The following is a 22,175-nucleotide window of genomic DNA, read 5'->3' as shown; positions in this document are numbered from 1 at the left end:
CACCGTCAGTACACAATCCCGAAAGAAGAGGGAGGCAGTTGGAGATGGGAGACCATCAGCTGCAGCTGAAAGAACACAGTTGGTAGACTGGGGCACAGGCTGAGGGGCAGGGCTGGGATCCTCCGGGGCCCAGCTGTGTGGCCCTGGACACTCAAGCCCTGCCCCAGACGTGCACCCCTACCTATGAAATGGGACTGGTTCCTGTCCTGTGTACCTCACAGGCTGTTGTGTTCTGCAGAGGGCGGGCAGAGGGGCTGGGCCGTAAGAATACAGCCGCAGGACATGTGTATGAAGCCATCATGTGTCCTCTCCTTCACCTAGGCCACTCGAGGATGGCGGGCGGGACTCGAAGGCCCTGGTAGAGCTGAATGGTGTCTCACTGATAGCCAAGGGCTCTCGGGACTGTAGCCTGCATGGCCAGGCCACGAAGGGGCCACCCCAGGACCTGCCCCCTACTGCCACCTCATCCTCTGTGGCCAGCTTCCTGTACAGTACCACACTCCCCAACCATGCCGTGAGAGAGCTCAAGCAGGAGGCGCCGGCATGCCCACTTGCCCCCAGCGACCTGGGCCTCGGCCGGCCCGGGCCTGAGCCCAAGACTCCCGCTGCCCAAGACTTCCCTGACTGCTGTGGTAAGCTGCTGGGGCCCCCCAAGTCTGGGGTTGGGACTGAAGTCACCTAGGCAGGGCCCCTTCCAGGACAAGTCAGGGTGGTGAGGCCTTCCCCAGGCTGATGGAGGAACATTGGGGCAAGAGGCTCTGCAGGACAGATGTGCCCTAAGGTAGACCCAGTGACACCCCAGGCCTTCGCTGAGCCAACACTGTCCTTAGCCTGGGACCCAGAGACACCTGAGAGGACTCCCGGAGGAGCCCATGGAGAGTAAGCATGCTGGGCAGTCACATGCATTTAATGAGCACCGATTACCTACCCATTGGATTAGGGGTCTGGAAGCATCAGAGAAGGAACAGCTGGGTATGAGAAAGACCTGTAATCATATCCTGGCTTCTCTGCTTAGTGGCTATGTGTCCTGGGACAAATCTCTACCTCTTTGAGCCTCAATTTCCTCATCTGTAAAATGGAGATGTCAGTAGTACCTACCTTGCAGGGTCATTATGATAAAATGACAGAGCATGTTAGAAATGTACCTTCTCAGGCCCCACCACAGCCCTGCTGAATCTGAAGCTTTGGGGGCGGGGCCCAGCCATCTGAGTATTGACAAGCCCATCATGTGGTTCCATGTATGCTCAAGTTTGAGAACTGCTGTATTAAAACTCATCCAATGCTTGGCACGTGGTAGGTGCTTATAAGTTAAATTTACTGCTATCGTTATTATGAGGAGGGGGGAAAAGGACACCATACACAGACACAAATGTGTGGGCTGAGCAGGGGGATGGGACTTACTAGGGCTGAAAAAGTGTTTCCACCTGTAAAAAGTGGCCTCAGACATCCTGCCCTCCCTGGTCTGCCATTTGGATAGCGGACTCTGCTGAAGAATGCCTCAGGCCTCGGGTCAGGGAACTTGCCTAGAGTTCATGATCACAGGGCTCAGTTCTGGGGTGTTCCTGGTTGGTGAGACTGTTACCCCAGAGCTAATGCCTGTGCACTCAGGCCGGGTCAGTGGATCCCTTCAGGGCCCCCTCGAACCTATACCTTTCTCTCCCTTGTCCAGGACAGAAGCCCACTGGATCCGGTGGGCCTCTCATTCAGAACGTCCATGCCTCTAAGCGCATTCTCTTCTCCATCGTCCATGACAAGTCAGGTAGGACAGTGCCCACGGCAGCACCCTGACCAGAGTGGGGATCCAGGGCTGGGGGCGGTGCTTACTGACATGGAAATGTGTCCACCAGCTCTTGGTGAGAGAAAGGAGGACAGCTCTGCACAAAGGACTTGTGAGTAAAACCAGAGTGTAATAGTTACGTGTTGCTACGTAACAAATTGCCCGAAAACTTAGCTTAAAACAACAAGCATTTTACCTTATAGTTTCTGTGGGTCAGGAATTCAGGAGCAGCTCAGCTGGGCGGTTCTGGCTCAGGGTGTCTCATGAGGCTGTTGTCAGGAAGTTGGCTGGGGCTGAGATCATCGGAAGGCCTGACTGGGGCTGGAGGATCCACTTCCGGGATCACTGGTGTGGCTACTGGCAAGAGGCCTATTCCTTATGACGTGGGCCTTTGTAGGCCTGCTTGCGTGTCCTCACAATATGGCAGCTGGTTTCCTGAAGTTAATGATCCGAGAGAGAGTAAGGAGGAAGCCACGTGTCTTTTATGGCCTCAGAAATCACTGTCACTTCTGCCATGTTTTTTACGCATTAGAAGCCAGAAGCTTGATCCAGTCCACAAAGGGAGAGAGGGAAATTAAACTCCACCTCTTGAAGGAAGGAGTATCAAAAACATAGACAGATTTTGAAAGTACTTCATAGAGTACTGAGAGCAGGAAAATTTGGGATTCATTTATACCAAAAAGAGAAGTAAGATTTTCCAGCAGTTTTGCCTCGTGGAGGTCTCCGCCTCACCTTCAGTGAGAGGTTCTTTCAGAAAAACCTAGTTCCCTGGGATCAAAATGGAGACCTCACTGCCCCAAACAAGGTCCATCCCTGGCAGAGAGAAGACCTGGATATCCAGATGGAACAGCGTCATGGGAGGCCATGGTGGGCAAGGGTACCAGCTGGAATAGAATCTCGCTGGCTACTAGCTAGGTAATCTCAGGCAAGATACTCAGCCCCTCTGAGCCTCAGTTTTCTCTTCTGAAAAATAGGAATAATATCTATGTTTAAAGGTTGTCCTGAGGGATTCAGTAGGATGTTATATGTATGAAGTATTTAGCACAGATAAGCTCTTAATTAAAGATGTTACTTTTATAGTTATAATGAACCAAACGATCACTCTTGTTATTCATATTAAATTGAGGCAGAGGCTTTGGTTTTATGGAATAGGCCATCAGGGCTGGGAGTTTGAGGCAAGCTGACAAGGCCGAGGCTGATGAGACCCCAGGTGTATGAGGCACGAGGGTTTGGCCTTTGAGGTCAGGACTCAGCCTCTCCTTACTCAGAGGGAACGTTCTTCCCAACTCCTCCTTGTCTGGGGCAGGAGGGGCCCAGGATGGACAGGCTGAACCTGCATGATATCCACTGCCTGTGGGGAAGAGCAGGTGGGGAGACCATCAGAGTACCCTGGATTTGTGTAGGGCTCCTTTGTGGAGGAGGCTGGGGTGTCAGGGTCCGAGGTGGGAATGGGTGGAAGGGCTGGGGCTCGTCTCTGGGGCTCTGGAGAGGAAGGCCCAGGGCCCAGGGCTGTGGGAAGAGCGTGGCTGTCTGTGGGGCACGACCGCAGCTGGGAGTGTCCACAGGGCAGTGGGGAACGGGGGGCTCCTCACGAGGTCGCCAGGCCATGAGGTCCCCTCTCCAACTGGCCCTCCCTTGTACCTCCTGTGTTTTGATAGAGAAGTGGGACGCCTTCATAAAGGAAACCGAGGACATCAACACGCTCCGGGAGTGTGTGCAGATCCTGTTTAACAGCAGATATGGTGAGTGGGCGGCGTGGCCGGCTGTGTGGCCCCAGCACCGTGCTGAGCATCTCATTACGTGGCCGTCACTTGTGTTCTCTAACATGACAGCAGGAGCCATATGCCGGCACCCGCACGCCGTCAACACTAATGTCCTCTCCTCTCTGGGGAGGGAGGGGGTTGTGTCAATATTTCTCCTCCACATTCTCCAAGGGGAGGGACTGATGGCAGAGCCCCAGAGCTCCACTCACCTGCGGGAGGCAGGCAGCTCAAGGGTAGGCTGTCAGATGGAAAATGGCTATTGACCTCACAGGCTTGCAGCTTCCCCACAGCACCACGCCGTTTCCTGCCTGGCATGCCCTTTGCCGGGCATGCCCTTTGCATCATTTGGGAGCAAGCTCCTACTTGTTCTTTGAGACTCAGCTTGGGCCCCCAAAGCCCTGAGGCTTTCGTCTGTTACACGTCACACACTTGATGTGCCTTATCCCTATGAGGGCCAGGACAGAGCCAGGCTCAGAGCACACGTCAGCCCGCCGCAGTCTGGGCAGCAAACACAGGTGGTAACTGGACAGGTGTGCCATCTGTGTGGCCAAGCTTCATGCCCAGTAGAAAGTGCAGCCACTGGTTGGCTGGGAGACGGAGGTATCTGGGCGCCCCCACCGCACCTGTTCTCCTCGTCTCCTTGGCAGTCCTCACTCGCTGTCACTGGCTTGCTCAGGCTTTATGAAGCTCCATCTGTAAGCCCCACTCAGGGTCAGACACAGTGTGGTCCTGGCCGGAGATGGCCACGCAGGTGAGATGTCATTCAGTTCCACCTGAATTGTGCAGCCCCACTGTGGGGAAGTCTGCAGGATGGGGCCGGGGAGGGGAGAGAGGGGGTCTACCCCAGAGCTTTCTCCTCTGACAGAGGAGAGTCAGGGTCTCTGGAGCTCCCTGTGTGTTTGGGGTGGGGGGGATGAGCACTGCACTGGGAGTCCACGGCTACCTGCCTGGTGACCTGGAGTTGGACGGTCTCCCTCCCTAACCTTGGCCTTCTCACTGTGACTGCACCTGACAGGGTGGGGCTTTACTGCCTGCCCTCCTCCTCCTCTCTACTTCCCTTTCTCTCATCTCATTTCTTCCCTCCCCTCCTACCTTACTAAAGGAAAACTCTTTCTCTACTCATAACACTTCTGACACCAGAAGTGTGGGTTTTCCCAAGCAACTGGGTGTCCCACTATTCAATTCCATTCTGACACTAACTACCCAGAGTTACACAGACCCTGTAGGTTAAAGGTTCAGTCCCACGAGACTGCCCCCACTGCAGGCACCAGTCACAAATAGTGGGTTCGCAGGGTACCCACACTTCTGTCTGACTTGGCTACACATCCATGGTTCCCACAACCCCCTCTTCTGGTTCAACAATTTGCTGTAACAGCTGACAGAATTCAGGGAAACGCTTTACTTCTGTTTAGCTGTTTATTACAAAGGATGGAAATGAACAGTCAGATGAAGAGGTACGTCAGGCAGGGTCTGGAAGGCTCTTCAGTGCAGGAGCTTCTGTCCCCATGGAGTTCGGGGTGTGCCAGCCTCCTGGCACACAGACTCACCAACCCCTCCGAACCCTTTCATTTAGAGTTTTTATAGAAGTTCCATTAAGTAGGCACGATTGATTAATCTTTGGCTTAGTCATTGGCCTTCAGTGATGAGCTCAGTCTCCAGCACCTCCCCTCCCAGGAGGTGGGCTGGGAGGCAGCTGAAAGTTCCGGCCCTCTAGTTACACTGTTGGTTCCTCTGGTGAGCGGCCACATCCTGAAGCTAACCGTGGGCCCACCTAATTAACATATTCTCAGGTATGATTCTCACCCCTGTCACGGGGGGATGGGGTGGAATTACAAAGGTTTTAGGAGCCCTAGTGCCAAGAATCCAAGTTGAAGATCACATATATATACTTCTTATTACATCACACGTCAGTCTTGCTTTCCTCCTCTCTTTTCTTCTCGTACATTTACTGGTTTGTTCCCTTCCCAGTCATGCATTCTGAGCCCCCCACCTTGTGCCCGGCACTCAGGCCAGTTCTCGTCTCAAGGTTCCTCAGCAGTGGCCTGAAGACGTGTGTGAAGCAGCAGCCGCAGGCTGCAGCCACGTGCAGTAGTCGCAGGCGGTGGTATAGAGCCGCATGATCTAGGAGGTGGCAGTGTACATGGTAGGGGCCCTCAGAAAGAGAACACAGGTGAGGCGAAGGGGAGGCCTCAACAGGTTTGGGGAGTCAGGGGCGGCTTCATAGAGGAGCTGCCCTTTGATCCACGCTGGGGCTGGGGAGACCTGGGCATGTGGGTTTGGCAGTTCCAGGTTGGGGTGAGGCTGAGCGAGGCCCTGGAGGGCTTAGTGAGGAGTCTGAGAGCCTGCGTGTCTTTGATGTGGCCACCTGGCCCGCCTGCTCCGCCCCTCTGCCCAGTACGGCTGGTACTGGAGGGCTGTCTGCACCTGAGTCCTCCTGGCCCCGGCAGGTGTTACCTAGATGGGCGACAGTGGGAGGGCGCTGGGCAGGGCTGGCTCTGTCTGCCCTTAGGGGAGGGCTCTGCCCCAGCAGCGCTGGCAGGCAGCCACCAGTCTTCAGGCCTGTTGTGAGCTCTGGATGTTTCCAGAATGTGGAGCCTTTTCCAGACTTGAGCACCTGGACCCCACCCACTGCCAAATCCAAGAAGTACTGGGCTTGGAGTGGTCCAGGCCTTCCCGCTCCTCAGGCCAGAGCTCCCTCTGAGCTTCCCTTTCAGCTGTCCTGGGGACAAGGAGGCTCCCCGTAAATACTGGGGGATCCCATGGGTGGGGACATTGGGCCAGCGGAGGCCTCCCCCAGACCCCGAATGAGCAGATCCTGCTCCCGATTCACTCCTTTCAGCTACCAGCCCTGGATAAGGTAGGCCAGCGAGGGGGCTGGGGATGCAGAGGGGTAAGAATCAGAAGAAATGGAGGTTCCCAGCCTTCAGGAAGCCTCACGGACACTGTAACCTGGGAAGGAGTCGAGACGGGACTAGGACTGTGCATGGCGGCTTCCTGCTCCGCTGCCCGCTAAGCGGCTGGAGGCTGGGCGGGGTCGTGCCTCTATCTGCTGGAGCCCCGAGCAGCCGATGAACCCATCCCTCGAATGCTGGGGATGGGCTTGGGGTGTGGCTGCTCGTGTTGGGGTGGCGGGGGGAGAAGCAATGCTTTGACAGCTGCCGAGATTTCCAGGGTTTAATTTGACAGTGAGCTAAGTGTGACTTCACAGTGAGATCCGGCTGCCAAAGCCACCAACGCAGACCTGAGCCGCATCAACAGAAAAATACTGTTGACAGAGCCCCCGAGAGGGCCCCAGACAGCTCTGCCCTGCCCTGCTCAGGGAGTGGCTGTAGGGGGGTCCAGCTGGCACTTCGGGACACAGGCAAAGCCTGGTGGGGACGTAGACGAGACCAGGATGGGGAAGGTCCTGGGGAACAGCGAGGACATGTGGGACCCTTGGGAAAATCAGACTGACGAGGCACAGCTGGTCTCCTGAGACCTCCCAGTCCTTGGGGAGAACAGGGCAGTGTGAAAGTACCATCAAGCACTCAGCGGGTGCTCAAGAAGTGTTTGGGGAGTGAGTGAATGAACACGCGGAGCTGGGTGTAAGTGCACAACCAACATTTATAAGAGCAAGTCTAATGGTCTGGAGGAAAAGAACAAGTAACTAGTCATGAGCCCAGATTCTGTCCACACTGCCGTTGGCAAAACTGTCAGCTTCTGGCCGGGTCTCATTTATGTCACTGAAGAGTGAGAGGGTGCCAGGCCCCTCCTTGGAGGAAAGGGCACACCTGTGCAGCAGAGGCTTCCTGCCAGGAGCTGCCTTGAGCCTGAGCGCTTCCTGCGGCCATTCCTCCACTCACCAAGTGTGCAGGGAGCAGCTCTTACTACTATGTGCTCGTCCTGTCGGATCCCAGACACGGAGCCGGAACGAGTGCCCTGATTCCTGTGGACCTTAGGTTCTGGACAGTGAACCAGCGCATCGAGGAGCGTGTTTGTAATGTCAGGCGGTGATAAACTCGGGATGCAAAGCAAAGCAGGCTGGGTTAGGGAGGGCTGGAGGGCGCTGTTTTATGCTGATGAGGTGTCATCGGAGTAAACATTTGAATGGAGAGGGGAGGGAAGCATATGATTATCTGGCAGAAGAGCAGGTGCGAAGGCCCTGGGGGGTGTGCGACTGGTGTGCTAGGGAAACGACAAGGAGGCTGGACAGACAGGGTGAGTCAGCAGAGGGGTGAAAGGAGGGACATAAGGCCAGAGGTGATGGGGTCCTGGTCACACAGAGCCTCATCAGCCCAGGCAGGACTTTGGCCATCGCTGAGCTGTGTGGGAGCCTGTGGGCATTTTTTGACAGAAGTGAGGTGATTTGACACTTCAGCAGGGCCAGAGTGGTGCCAGGGAGGTGGGAGGTGCTGAAGACCGTGGCCCTGCGGCCCCGTGTGTCCTGCCGCCCCCGTCGGGCACTCAGCCGTACCATTGCCTTCCAGCGGAAGCCTTGGGCCTGGACCACATGGTCCCCGTGCCCTACAGGAAGATCGCCTGTGACCCGGAGGCAGTGGAGATCGTGGGCATCCCAGACAAGATCCCCTTCAAGCGCCCCTGCACCTACGGGGTCCCCAAGCTGAAGCGGATCCTGGAGGAGCGGCACAGCATCCACTTCGTCATCAAGAGGTAGGGGTGGGGCAGGGGTGGGGTGCAGGGGCGTGGCCCTGGCTCTGGGCTGGGCCTGGGCTCAGAGTACTGCGCTGTGAGCGGGGGCCAGGCAGAGGCAACAGCAGGCCTGAGGCAGGGCCCTGGGGAGGCGATAATGGGGCAGCGTTGGAATGAAGGGGTTCTGTGACTCACCAGAGCGTTGGGTGGATGTGGCCGAGAATTCAGGCTCCTTCACCTAACAGCTGTGCCGCTTCCTCCTCCCTGGGGAGGGTGTTGGCCCTTGTAGCTGGCAGGGGAGTTGCCTGGACTCACCACCGAGCTGGCACCAGCAGCTCCAGGCAATGCCCAGACTCCCTGGATGCTCCCTCCTAAATGGTTAGAGACGGGGGGGGGGGGGGTGGCCAGAGGCCATGCCAGCCAGCCCCCTGCCTCCAGGCAGCGCTGTACCAGTCCCTTCCCAGGCATCTGCTCCCAAAGCTCCCTGAGGATGCAGCTCTCAGTGTGTCCTGTACTCGTGCGCCTGCTCGCTTGCTTGTTGCCAGTAGACTGTACAGTAAGCAGGGACGGCAGGCAGGGCTGTGTTTGGCTCATTGCTGATTCCCTAGTACCCAGAACAGTCCCTGGTGTGTAGGTGATACCTAGTATCTGCGGAATGAATGAATGAACAAAGGCATACTTGTCCAAATTCGGACTCACGCCTTCTGACTTCCTAGAACTCAGGAAATAAACAGGGTAATGGGAGAGAGAGAAATGGATGGGGGGTCCAGGTGGAGGACTCACCTATTTAGTGTGAGTTGGGAGTTTGAGAAGGGGCGGCCAACACTAAGCTGGGCAGGGTCTGGGTGGAAGGGTTGGCCTCAGTGAGCAGCCTAGATGCCCAGGGGTAGGAGCAGAAGTTGGGGATCAACTCGGAGAGTGGAGATCATTCTAGAGCCATGGGAAGGACCCCTGGGGGGTTGCTAGAGGCCAGAGCCAGGGTGTGATGGGCCCCCTGCTGCTGGGGGAGATTGGACTGTGGGGAGCGGAGAGCAGAGGTGGGGAGACTCGCAAGGAGGCTGGGCAAAGGGGACAGGCCAGTGTGGCAGGTGGAGGGAAAGAAGTGGCTGGATTTGGGATAGATTCTGAGCTGTGGTGTGGTTTGCTGGTGGATGGAATGTGGGAGCAGGAAGGCAAGGGTCACTGCCATGTTTCTGAGTGAGCTCATTTTGGACATGTTAACTCAGAGAAGCTCAGGACGTGAAATTCTCAGAGGCCAAGCTGAGATGTAAGAGGCTCGAGAGAGAGGTCTGAGTTAGAGATAAAAATCTGAGGGTTGTCAGCGTGGGCCAGGAAGGGATCATGGGAGGAGAGGGGCGAGAAGAGAAGAGGGCCCAGGTGGACCCTGGGATCCCACGGTAGAGGCAGGGACGAGGACAAGACGCTCAGACAAGTCGCCTGGACCTCTCGATGCCTCCCGGGAGACGATGCTAAAAGTCAGCTCTTACCATGTGGGTCTCCACTCAGAACCCCTCACTGCCCCGGCCCGCAGGGTACAGCACACGCTCTCTGGCCTGTTGGCAGCCACCGTGGCAGCCTCTGTGTCCCTCTGCCGCCCATTCCTGGGAACTCCTGCCTCTTAACCTTCTTCCAGGCGTTTGCTGAAGCCCTTCCCTCCACCTGGACCAGTTCCCACCTGTCTGTCTCTCAAGGCCCTCTTTTGCTTTTCTCTGCATCTGAAAGCCCTCCCCTGGTAACGAATTTTGCCCTCTGTTAACAAGCAGTTTCTTCCCCCATTAGCGCCTGCTCACCTCCTACGGCCCTTGGACCACATCTGAGACATCTCTCGTACCTTTACAACCTTGCTTGACGGGGTCCTGGTCACAATAGGCACTTGATAAATGATTGTGTAGGTGAACTGAAATCGATTGCCTCTCTGTCAGTGCCTACTATTGTCTAACTTAAATCTCTCTTGCTGCTGCTTAAGTTGCTTTCCTTCACTTGACTCTTGGTAGGGGGATAAGGGAGAAGAAAAGCAACAGGGGCACCCCAGTGTCTCCTTATATGCCTGAGCGTGGTATTTGATCTCCCTGATTCAAACTATAGTGCATTTAATTCCTCAATAGTATGTGCTGAATGCCTGCTAGACACCCAGCCCTTCACTGGGCTTTGCTGAGGACTTCATGAAACAACATCCACAGTCCCCTCCTGCCCCCAGAAGCCAGTGCCTGTCATAGGGGGCGGTCACTCCTGTGATGAGTCCAGGACACATGAAACGTGTTCCCAGGTGAGCAGCAAGCCTGTAAGGTTTCCTGGAGGAAGAGGCTTTGGCGTCAGGCAGACTGTGCTTGAATCCACTTGCAGCTTGATAACCTTGAAAAGCAGTTTCTCTTCTGAGCGTCAGTTTCCTTGTCCATAAAAAGGCGACAGTGATGCTCTTCGCCCAGGTTTTTTTCAACATAAACTGAGGAAGTGGACATAACACCCCTCGCGTGCGGTAGATGCTCAGTAAACATGCCCTTTTCCTCGACCTCATTATGTAGTCAAGCACACGGGCACCGACGGCCTGGGTTTGAATCCTGCCCCTGCCACTTCCCAGCTGTGTGTCCTTGGGCAAGTTGCTTGACTGCCTTGTGCCTCAGTTTCCTCATGTGTACAGTGGGGCTAGTGATTGTCCGTGCCTCTTAGTGCTGATTGGAGGGTAAACGACTATGTGAGTAACATGCTTAGAAGTGGCTGCTCTGTTCTGAGCCCCCTACATTTCCCACTATTACACATCCCGGCCTCTTCCAAGGGCCATCTAAGGTCATCGTAGCAGACATGGGTCAGGGGAAAAGGGGGCTAGGACGCAGCTAAGAGATGGGAGTCTTTACCCCAGCCCAGGCGTCTGCGGGGTGGGGGGAAGGCAGAGTGCTCTCCTGCCAAATGCAGAAGCCCCTTGACAAGGCCTGTGGGCCTTGTTCTTGGTAGCAGGGGACTCCCTGGCCCCTAGGCCCCCACTTGTTTCGAGCTCTGGCCTCCAAATCTCCCGTGCCTCCAGGACAGCCCCTCCTGGTGAGGGGATCTGAATTCACAACCTGAGGGGCCGACATGTCGCTTCCACCTATGGCAGAACTTCAGAGGCAACGTAAGAGGGGACATGTCTGGAGGGTTCCTAGGACTATGGAGTGTGCTGTGGAAGATTGGCAGCAGCCCTTGGTCAGCACCCATCGAGTGGGCGTTCAGGCCGGGCAGCTCATGAGCCTGTCCGTCACGGTCTTGGAGCCATCATCGGACTGTCTCCCTGTCATCTGCTTCCCAGCTCCACCCAGGGAGCCAGCAAGCCCCCTGTCCATCTGTGTTCCCCGATAAATAACTACAACCCTAAATAACAAAACCACAGGTGATGCTGGCAGCCTCTGCTCACTGGGTGCGGCCTCACCGCCCTGATGACCCAGGCCTCACCTCCTATCACTGACTTTTTTGCCTCTGAATTTTCCACTGGGCCTGCCTTAGGCATTGCCCCCTTGTATTTGTACTCGGACACCCCTTCATTTGCCCCATGTCGCCTCTGTAGCCTGGGTTCAGTGACCAAGGCCCAGCCCCCTTGTTCAGCTGTTCCTGGTGCAGGCCCAGACCAGCTGCCCGAAGCTCCCCAACCTGCCAGGTGCCACCTAGTTGGGGCTGGGGCAGAACAAAGAAAACACCAGCCCTGGAGGCGGGTGGGCAGGTGACCCAGCTCCCTCACCCACCTTTTCTCCATCCTCATTTTCCTGGCCAGGCTCGCATGTGTCTTACCAGCATGATGCAGGGGTCCCTGAATGGCCCCGGCGCTCCCAGCCATCCCCCCTCCAGTCCATCCTCTGTGCTAATGGAGTGGTCTGATGGTGCCGTGTCCCTCAGGGGCTCCCTGTTGGCCACGGGTAGAGACCATGTGCCTGAGAATCAGCCAGCTCTGTGGAGTCTCCCACCCTTCCCTGAGCCTTTACCTGGAGAACCTCTCGGCCATCCCACCTGAGCTTGCCATCCCCTCCTCACAAAGTCTTTCCCGATCTTCTGCTTGCGTCCCCTTGGCTTCTGAGACACATGTGAGGGGTCCCACGTCACCCTCCATGGCTGTGATCTGCACAGGCCTGGCTTGTGCCGTCAACAGAGAGCTGCTTGGGAGCGGGCCTCCCTTGTGCCAGTCCCTGAGACACAGACGGTGTTAGGTAAAAGCCTGCGGGGTCCTGGTGGGAAAGGATGTGAGTCGTTAGCCAGCTGTGGCCAAGGAGAGCTTAGGGCTTGAGGAGGCCCCTGGGGCCTCGTTACCCGCAGGTTGGACCCTGCAGGACCACCCAGGGACTGGCCCATGCTTCCCCTGGCTGAGGAGCAATGGTTTGGGGTATCTGGCTATTCTGGACCCTGCCCTCTCCTGTCTACATGCATGGCTAGCCTGGGGCCCAGGTCTGCAGGTATAGCCGTGCGTGTGGGAGCCATGCAGGTGGGACTCGAGTGACTGTCACTGAGGGGACCTAGAGACCAGCTCCCTGAGCCTGGGGGAGCCATCGGGCCTGCACCACTCTCATGCCCATCTCTCCTCTCTCCCCAGGATGTTCGATGAGCGAATTTTCACAGGTATGTATGGGTACCCTCTAGTCTATTCTGAAGCTCCAATCTGATGCCCCTAAGAGAGTTTGAGCTGCCCTTACACCGGACCCTAGGGCGGTGAGGGAGCCGGGATGTGGCTTCTGCGTCCTGGGGCAGAAACAAGGCCCCAGCTCCCAGGAGCAGACAGCCCCTCGACTTGGGATGCCCTCGACAGGGAATAATAAAGCTAACGTTTATTGAATACTGACATGTGCCAGGTACTCTTCTAAGCTGTTAGAATATGTAATTTTAACTTAATTTAGTTTTTAACAGTTCTGTGAAGTTTTTTCTTTTCCCTCAAGCCCGTCTGGTGGGCGGTGAGAACTGGCTGCAAATCCAGGCATGTGGCCCCAGCGTCCAGGCCATATCCTGTAGGCAGCATGCCTCTCAGGAGGAAGAAGCCGGCTCTGCCTGGTACAGCAAAGGCAGCGTGAATCTTAGGGTGCAATGTACCCTGGCCCTAGTTCCTGCCCGAACTCCGACCAGCTTTGTGACCGTAGGCAGGGTCTTATGGGCCTTAGTTTTCACATCTAGGAAGTGGGGGGTGATAGAGTCCCTTCCTCTGGGTTCCTGGGGTAATTAAATGAGAGAATGGTCCCACGGTACAGCCTTGGAGGAGACTCGGCAACTTTCCCGAGGGCTCCCTGGGCCCAGTGTGCTGTGTGAGCTCAGGACCCTTTATTCCTGGAGGCTTCATCCTGCTCCTCAGTCCTCACATCCCTGCCCTCCCCTGGCACTGGGACATTTATTCTTTCTCGCAGGGGATTTGGCTGGACATGGAGCCCACAAAAAGGAGGGGCAGAGGCCAGACCATACCCAGGGCTGCCCCCAAGAGCTTCACATAGACCCCAGGCAGGAGGAGGCTGGAGAGCTTTTGCCCTGATCCCCGTTCCCCTTCCCTTCTTGACTCTCCACCCAGGGAACAAGTTTACCAAAGACCCCACAAAACTGGAGCCAGCCAGCCCGCCAGAGGACACATCTGCAGAGTTTTCCCGTGCTGCTGTCCTTGATCTGGCTGGGACTGCTCGGTAAGGCCCCACCCAGCTTTTGTCCCACACTCAGCCTGCCACCCGGGGCTGCGGTGGTGTCACCTGTGGGGAGGGGCAAGGCCTAGAGCTGGCCCACGGTCTCTCTGCCCCCTGACTCCCTGCACAGGCACGGGGTCAGCCCACACACACTGTGTGCCCTCACCGCACTCTGTGCCAGGGAGGATATGAAGGGAAGAGAAGAGCAGAGACTGCCAGCTTTCCTCCACCTGGACAACTCTTGTCCCCCCTTGGGAACAGGCCACATGTCCCCGGGTCTCAGAAGCCTTCCCTGGCCCCCAAACACCTGCCCTACCTGTCCACAAGGCCCTGCATTCAATTCATGGCCCAGTCACCATTCCCCAGTGCCGCCCACCCAGGCTCCGGGCTCCTGGGGGCCAGGGGTAGACCATTTACCCCAAATCCTCGCCTCCAGCCCAAGCCTCCCTCACAGGCTCCATGAATTAACTGAATCGTCTGTTCCAGGGATTCTGCCCCGCTTCACTCCCAGCCTCCTTCCCTGGCTCCTATCTCCTCTCCTGGCTAATGGTCCCTGCAGCTCTCGGTCCCCCCAATAAGCACTGGTCAAACCCCCACTGTGCTGCTTTGTGGGCTCCCAACGTGGCCAGAACCAGGCCGGAGGAGCTCAGCTGGTTCACTCCAGGATGGCGAGCAGGCCAGTGGCTGAGGCAACAAGAGACTGTTGTCCCAGGAGACGAGGCCCTGGGAACCTCACTGTGGGGAGGGCCATCGGGGAGGGTGGCAGTGAGCACGGTCAGGGGTGTGTTCTGAATTGGCAGCCACCGGGGGCCCTTGACTGCCTGGAGGGGAAACGACATGGCATGTCACCATGTGGTTTCTCGGCTTCCTTCCCACAGGTCAGACAAGAGCGGGATCTCCGAAGACTGTGGGCCAGGTGAGGAGGAGCAGGACCCCGCAGTGTGTGCTGGGGCAGGAGAGCTTCTATCAGCCCCACCCAGCAGCCTTGAGGAGGAGCCGAGCTCAGACCATGAGCCTGGAGTACTGATGAATTTTCTCGGCCTGTTCCTGTCCCATCACCCACCCCCTGGGCCTCAGAGCATGCTGGGAGCTCACGGGTGGCCGGGGCCTGTGTGGGGCAGATGGGAGGCTGGTAGTTGGGAGACCTGGATTCTGGCCTCACTGCCTCCTACTGTGTCTGTCACGAGTGGCTTCCCCTCGGTAGGCCCCAGTTGCCAGGGCTGTAAATTGGAGACATTAGGACTGGCCTGAGGTCCTGCCTGACCCTCTATTCTTGGTCTGGGCAAGAGCATGGGGGCTGATATGACTTTTCCTGGGTGCTACTAACAAGTCACACACAGAAGAATATTCTGGAATGACTTGCCCTGCCTGGCCAAGCTCATGTCCACACCTGATTGGATCCCTCGTTTCCTCCTCTCAGGAACCTCCGGGGAGCTAGGTGGGCTGAGACCCATAAAAATTGAGCCAGAGGATCTGGATATCATTCAGGTCACCGTCCCAGGTAAGGGACAAACGTCTGAAGGGCTGACCTTGCTGCTCCATCTGAACCTACAGGAATCAGACAACTCTTACAGCAGGGCTCATGGGTCCCCTTCTGTAGCACCACTGCGTCCCCTTCTAGCTAGACTGGGCTGTCCTGTCTCCGAGGCCGTGTCCTGGCCAAGAAGGGGTCTCCAGATTGTTGTTTTTCTAGTTTGATTCTGAGAGCAGTGGGGGAATCACATAGCACTGTGTGCCAGGGGTCAGGTCTCAGCGCCAACCTTCCTAAAGGTGCCCCCCAGCCTTCACCTCTCTGGCCTGGCTTCCCTGGGATTTGGGAGGCAGGAGGGGAGAGAAGAAAAGTCACTGGAGTAAAAGGCTCTGAGTTTGACTCCAGACTTGAAACCCCTGAGCCTCAGTTTCCACGTCTGTAGACTGGAGGGTGTAGTTAGCCCCTCAGGGTTCAGTGTGGGGTAACCACTGGGAGTCGCCAGGATTCCAGGCCCCGGCCTGGACTCTGGTCGTTACGGCTGCCCTCCGAGTTTTAGGGTATGGCTTCCGTAAAGGTCCTGCTCTGTGGGATGATAGACTGGGGTCCCTGGGGGGCTATGACAGGGTGGGGCAGGCAGAAGATTCTCTTGTCATTTGGAGTTTTGTCTTCAGACCCTTCTCCATCCTCTGAGGAAATGACAGACTCGATGCCTGGGCATCTGCCCTCAGAAGATTCTGGTTATGGAATGGAGATGCTCACTGGTAAGAAATGGGCTGGAGACCCACCTTCCTGGGGTATAACAGGCAGAGGAGTGGGCTAGGAAGGCCCGAAGCTTTTCTTCATATTGACTTCTCTTAGAGGAAACCCAGTGCGTGCCTGACTCCTCTGGCCAGGTGCGGTTCTTTTCTGAAAACTTGAAGCTGGCCTTGATTTATATTGAGCCTGGTTACTAGTCTTTCCTAGGAGCTCCCATTTGGATTAATTTCTTTCTTTATTCAACAACTATTTATTGAGCACCTACTATGTACCAGATCTAATAAGAGGTGCTGGGGACAGAGCAGTGAACCAAACAGACCAAAGTCCCTGCCCTCATGGCTGACAGCCCAGTGTTGGGAGACAGATATAGTAAGCAAATCAATAAGTAAAACAGAAAGTCAGATGGTGGTATGTGCTGTGGGGAACACAAAGCCAGGAGGGGAGGTATTGGGTGCAGAAACAGGCTGTTACTACAGGACTTGGTGGTCAGTGGACCTCACTGAGAAAGTGACGTGGGAGCAAAGACCTGAAGGAGCCATGCGGATGTCAGGAAAGAGCTTTGTAGGCAGAGGGAACAGCAAGTGCAAAGGCCCTGCGGTGGACTGTGCCCAGCATGTCTGCAAGGCGGCCCAGGTGGCTGGAGCAGAGTGAGGTGCGAAGGTGAGGGCAGGGAAGTGATCGGGTGGGTTGTGCAGGGCAAGTACATCAAAGGAAGAAGTGGGGACTTGATTGTGAGGACACAGGAACCCCTGGGGGGTTGGAGCTAACACTGAACATTTTAACACACTACTCTGTCAGCTTGAGAACAGACTGCAGAGTAATGGGGACAAAGACAGAAGCAGGCTATTGCAATAATCTAGGCAAGGGGAGTTGTTGGGCCAGTAGATAGCAGCGGAGAGGAGTGGGGTGCTATATGATTTGGTTTGTAAAAGTGAATCATTATAAAGATAAATAATGTGTAAGTTCTAGTACAGAAGGTTCATGGATATGGCAGAAAAGATATCAGTACTCAGGTGACTAGAGTTTGGAAAGCTCTGTAATAGGGATGCAGGGCCAGGCCAGGAAACATTTAAGAAAAAGGATGGTATTTGTTGTTTTTCCTGTGTGTGATGTCCCATGTGGGCTTGGTTGGGAGGGGAGAGGAGGGGCAGCTATTATCTAAGGATACTATACAAAAGCATAGTAGGCAGCATTTAAATGAATAGTGCAAAGAAAGCTCAAAAATGTAATGTTCTGTGTGGAAAGCAAGTGCAGACACATATGGACAATATAGTGTTTATCTAAATTTGGAAACATAAAAACAGTATTGCTTAATGTTTTATTAAAAACTCAGGTGTGAATATGACCAAATGCTAACATATATTCATTCGAGCTGGTGGGTACACGGATGTTCATTATAATGTTCTGTATGCTTTTCTGCACTTTTTAATTTTTCCTCTACCAAAAATAAACAAATGTCTAGAAAAATAAATAAGGTTTCCTGCTGGCCAAGGTGGGTGGTGCCACAGGAATTGATGACAGAAGAAAGGCAGAACATTTCTGCCCCTTGTTCGCTTCCGTTTTCTCTGTCAGGGAGAAGGGTCTGGAAATGGGAAATGGGAGGAGGATGTGGGCGTCCCCTTCCTCAAGGAGATACGAGGGTCTGTAGAGCTGCTGTGGATGACTATAGATCTCGAGCTTCTTATCAGTCAAATCCCAGGCAGCTGATACCTAAGGTCCACCGTCCAGAGCACTTGAGAAGTCGTAGTGGACAGAAGGTGAGCTGACAACAGGAAAACAGACTTCAAGATGAGGGTTTGCCCAAATTGCACACAGGCAGACCAGGTGTTAGCCCCAGGCACGATTCTGGAACAGATTGTTACCTGATTCATCAGAAGGGTGGTTTATTCACGAGGAATGAGTCGGCTCGTGGGCCATCAGGATCTCAGGCTGCTTGGGCCAGCGGGGGAAGCAGGGTTGCAAGGGAGCCCAATCCTCCACCTGCGGGGTGTTTTCCGTTCTATCCTGGAAGACTTGGTTCTTCCTCAAATATTTATCCGTTAGTTGGCTACAGGGACATCAGGCAGCAGGATTATGCAATTTGCAGATGCCTTGGGAAGGAACAGGCAGTCCACCAAGAAGGATGTTCTCCGTGGCCTTGACAGCCCAGAAACTGGGCTGTGATGCACTAAGAGAATTCACAGCCCAAGAAAATGTTTCGTGGGTTGTGTTGCCCAGGAACAGACTCTGAAATGGAGTTTCACGTGGGGTGTTTCTGAGGGGCTGCCCCTGGGACCAACACCTATGTAAAGGAGGGGAAGGAAGCACAAGGGGGCAGAGGAGAGGTCAAGCCATGATGCAGCCCCATCCTCAGCTCCCGCCGACCCCGTGGGGAGCTCTGGAGCCAGAATGGCCCCACAGAGTTGTTCCAGATTGAACAGGGATGTCCTAGTCTTTATACCCCTACCTGGGACTGCTGAAGAGGCAGTCCTTGAAGGGGCAGTTGCCTCAGGGTGCCAGTTGACCACAGTCCTTGCCGCTGGGGCAACAAGCTGCAGGTGAGAGTGGTGCGACTGAGTATCCAGCACATTAATTAATGGCTGATTGCACCAAAAAAAGAGAGACAGTCAGTAAGCAAACACATGTAGCCACAGAGAAATGAGGGCTTGCGCAGGGCATGTCTCTTTTGCACCTTTTAATCGGACAGAACTTTTGTTGAGCATATTGGGAAATAGGTACTTACACAGTTTGGTTAAGAATGCAAATGCACAAATTGCTTTTTAAAGAAATTTGTCAGCTTGAAGAGCCATGAAAATGAGCTCCCCGGGTCGTTCCAGGAATCCCATCCTAGGAGAACATCTGAAATACAGACAATGTTTTCTGCACAGAGACATTTTCGTGGCATTGTTACTGATGATAGTGAAAAACTGGAAAAAGCCCTTCCAACTACGGGGGCGCCATTAGTGGTATCCTCCAGATGGCAGCCACTAAAAATAGGCAGCAAGGGCGAATGCCGAAGACACAGCGATGCCTGTGCTGCCTGGGGCTGGAATCCAGGGTGCCAACTCCCCGTCCAGGGCTCCTTTCAAGGCACCCCACTCAAAGCTGATGAGTTATGAAGACGCTGAGGTTTTCAGGACCACCATGGGTTAGAGGTTCTGTACATGTGCTGTATTTTTTTCTGTTTAAACATGCACAGTGTAAAGTAAATGCTGCAGAGCTCTGTAACATCTAGAGGAAAAGTGCCCACCTTCCCCTCCTCAGGCACCTACTAGCTTAGTGTCCACCCTCCGTGTTTTCTACACACATGCTAACACATGCTGTTACTGTTGTGTACCCTTTGTCCCTCGTTTCCTCACCCAGTGCCTTGGACATCTCTGCAGTGGCATGGTATTCACTGTGTCAGCATGTCCGTGATCGTTTCTTAAGGTTGTTTGCAGTTTCTCACTGATGAAACCGGGGAGTGGTGAGCTCGTGAATCGGTGTGTTCAGAGGAAATAGCTCAGCCCTCCACGTCTGGGTGGAGAATCGCACAAGCTCCCTTTGTTTAAATTTGGGCCCCCCAAACAGCCAGGTTGTCTCCCACTGCCTTGATAGGCTCCGCAGGAGTGGACCCAGCCCACTTTCTTCTATTTTGAGGGAGCCAACAAAGCTGGCAGAAACCCCTCCCGAGTTGGGCTCCTATGGATGGCTGGGTCAGGTCATCTGCCTGGCTCTCTAGATTGTTGCTACCGCCTGGGGGGGTGGAGGAGGGGCACTGCACACATGGACAGCCCACAGCGGGGACAGATTCCTGGGCCAGGTCTCCTCTCTCCTGTCCCTCACAGGCCACCTGCTGAACTTAATAGGTGTTCCAGGTGTGACGCCTGGGCAGCTTCCTTCACCTCGGGACTGACACAGTCTGACTCCTTGTCACAGGCCCCTGCCCAGGGAAACCCTCCCTTGTGGCCTTGCTTGCCTCTGTCCCCACCAGACTCATTTTTTCCTGCCTGCCCTGCTCTCTAGTGTGTTAGTGGGATCCCCCCAGAAGCTGACCCCAGGACAAGTGCACTCGTTCATTTGGGAAGAGATCCGGGAACACTAATACAGGGTGAAGTGGGGCTGAGGCAATACAGCAGTGTTAGTTTACCAGGCCTGTGACTCTGCAGGCAGCTGAGCAGAGGGCCCACGGGAGCCCACTAACCACACGCCTGAGCTTACGCTGCTGGGTGAAGAGGAAGCTGGGTTAGCGATCTGCCAAATCGCCCCCCATTTATTGGCTGAGCTGTTTCCAGGGCGTTAGCAACAGGCTCGCAGCTTGCTTGTTCTTCTGCAGCTAGTTCTTTAGACAGAGTCAGGTGAACCCTGTGTCTGCGCCCAGTGTGTCCATTTCCCTGGGGAAAGTTTAGGCCTAAACCCTTAGGTTTAGGCTGGCCTTCAGCCTTTTCAAGTCAGCAGCTGAGCATACCCTGCCAGCTCCTTCTGGGCTGAGGCCCAAGTCTCAGGCTTTCTGGTGATCCCTGGTGTTCACCTTCCCTCAGTGGGTGAGCAGGCATTGAGCCCTGTCAGCTCTCCCAGGATTAGCCCGTTTCCCTCAGCTCAGGATCCCCTCTGGGACAGGGGACGAGGCCCTGCATCCCCCATCACTGAGCGCTCTCTCGAGCTGGCGGCAAAGCAGACCTGGGATCTGCCACTCCCCAGCTCAGCTGCACATCTGGGCTGAAAGCGGCTGTTTAAGGGTTAGTGCTGCGTGTGAAGGCACCAGCAAGCTTAAGTCACGGCTCCCACCTGGTTGTTACAAGTGTTGAAAATCCCTCAGTGCCTTTTTCACCTTTGGTGATAAAGGGGCCACAGCCCATTCACCCCACTCCCACTGTCTGCACTTGCATGTCATGCTCCAGCCAAAACCAATCATCTCGAGGTTCCCCCTGCCCCCCTCCTTTCCCCTCCCCCTCCCCACATGTGCTCTTTCCTCTCTGCATGTGTCCTTCCCACTTCAGTGCTTTTCCTGGACACTGGGGTCCAGCCCAGGTGTTGGCCTCCTGCAGAGAGCCTCCCCTCCTCAGCCCCCCAAGGACAGCCTCGGCAGCCACCTCCCTGTTGGCTGCACTGTGGCCTTGCCACTGGGGACAAGGTTGGATGCATTGCTGCCAGCCAGTGCCGGGATTAGCCCCACCTCCCCAGCCCCACCCCCCACCACCTGACCTAGTGTAGCTCCGTGCCTCCCACCTGCCTCTCCCTCTGTTCCCTTACTTGCCTGTTTTTCTTCATGGCATCACCACCATCTGGCATTGTGTTATATCTGCGTCACACCAGGAGGACGGGGCTTTCTTTTTCCCGTAGTGCCTGGAACGACATAGCATGTAGTAGTAGGAAGGACTGGCAGGCTCAGGGTGGGCCCCCCGGGGCTACATACCAGATCTGATGGGGTACCTGGTCTCTGAACCTGCCCTCTTCACATAGAGGCAAGGGTGGGGGGTGCCTGTACTGAATCGGGGCCCTGCTCCCATCTGGGGGTCACCATGCTGTGCTCCAGAGTCAGAGCCCACCGGCCTGCCGTTCCCCACCTGTGTGGCCTGACTGGCGGCACAGGGTGCAGGAGATGATGGGCATGGCTTTCCAGTTCCCTCTGTTCTCTTTCAGACAAAGGCCCCAGTGAGGATCTGCGGCCCGAGGACAGGCCCGTGGAGGGTGAGGCGCTGACCACCTCCCACATTTCACCTCTTCTCCCTTTCGTCTCCCCTTTGTTTCTCCCTAACACCCCATTTGGGTGTGGAAGTCCCATGGGCTACCTGAGATGGGAGGTTTGCAGACCTGTCTTCTAGAACTAGGAGGTACCTGGTCAGAGGTATAGCAGCTCTTTATGGTAAGGGAAATTGCAAGCCTTTCTTTTTCCGTTTTTATACACACCCTGCTTCTTTCCACAAAAGTTTTAAGGCTGAGGGAGGTCTGAACGTAGTCTTCCTGAGCAAATAGAATTTAGGTCCGAAAACAAAACGTTGGCTTTGTGTCCATCAGCCCTGCTCATTCCCTTCCTGCTGAGAGTGGGAGTAGGCTAGGAAGGAGATCAAGGTGAGGATGGGTCTGTTTCATCTCCCGAGTATCTGCGGAATGGAATGAGTGAGTATCCAAAGAGAGAAGTGTCACTTCCCCAAAGCCAGACTGCCAGGGCCAGAGAACCAGGAAGTGTTAACGAAAGTCCACTGCCA

General features: G+C 55.3%; 1 protein-coding gene across 10 annotated transcripts in view; it reads left to right on the top strand.

The window, feature by feature from the left end:
* Positions 1-22,175, top strand: part of GTF2IRD1 (GTF2I repeat domain containing 1) — a 100,361-nt gene that overhangs the window by 37,721 nt on the left and 40,465 nt on the right. For all 10 annotated transcript variants that reach the window (XM_081053350.1, XM_081053347.1, XM_081053342.1 and 7 more), the window contains exons 6-15: positions 322-632; positions 1,670-1,759; positions 3,436-3,519; positions 8,007-8,190; positions 12,719-12,744; positions 13,676-13,784; positions 14,660-14,697; positions 15,202-15,282; positions 15,924-16,013; positions 21,610-21,657. In XM_081053350.1, coding sequence (XP_080909476.1) covers positions 322-632; positions 1,670-1,759; positions 3,436-3,519; positions 8,007-8,190; positions 12,719-12,744; positions 13,676-13,784; positions 14,660-14,697; positions 15,202-15,282; positions 15,924-16,013; positions 21,610-21,657 — 1,061 coding nt within the window. The remainder of the gene's footprint in view (positions 1-321; positions 633-1,669; positions 1,760-3,435; positions 3,520-8,006; positions 8,191-12,718; positions 12,745-13,675; positions 13,785-14,659; positions 14,698-15,201; positions 15,283-15,923; positions 16,014-21,609; positions 21,658-22,175) is intronic.

This window comes from Rhinolophus hipposideros (genome assembly GCF_964194185.1).
Source record: "Rhinolophus hipposideros genome assembly, chromosome: 7".
Lineage (NCBI taxonomy): Eukaryota > Metazoa > Chordata > Mammalia > Chiroptera > Rhinolophidae > Rhinolophus > Rhinolophus hipposideros.
This window is presented reverse-complemented; position numbering and strand designations above follow the sequence as displayed.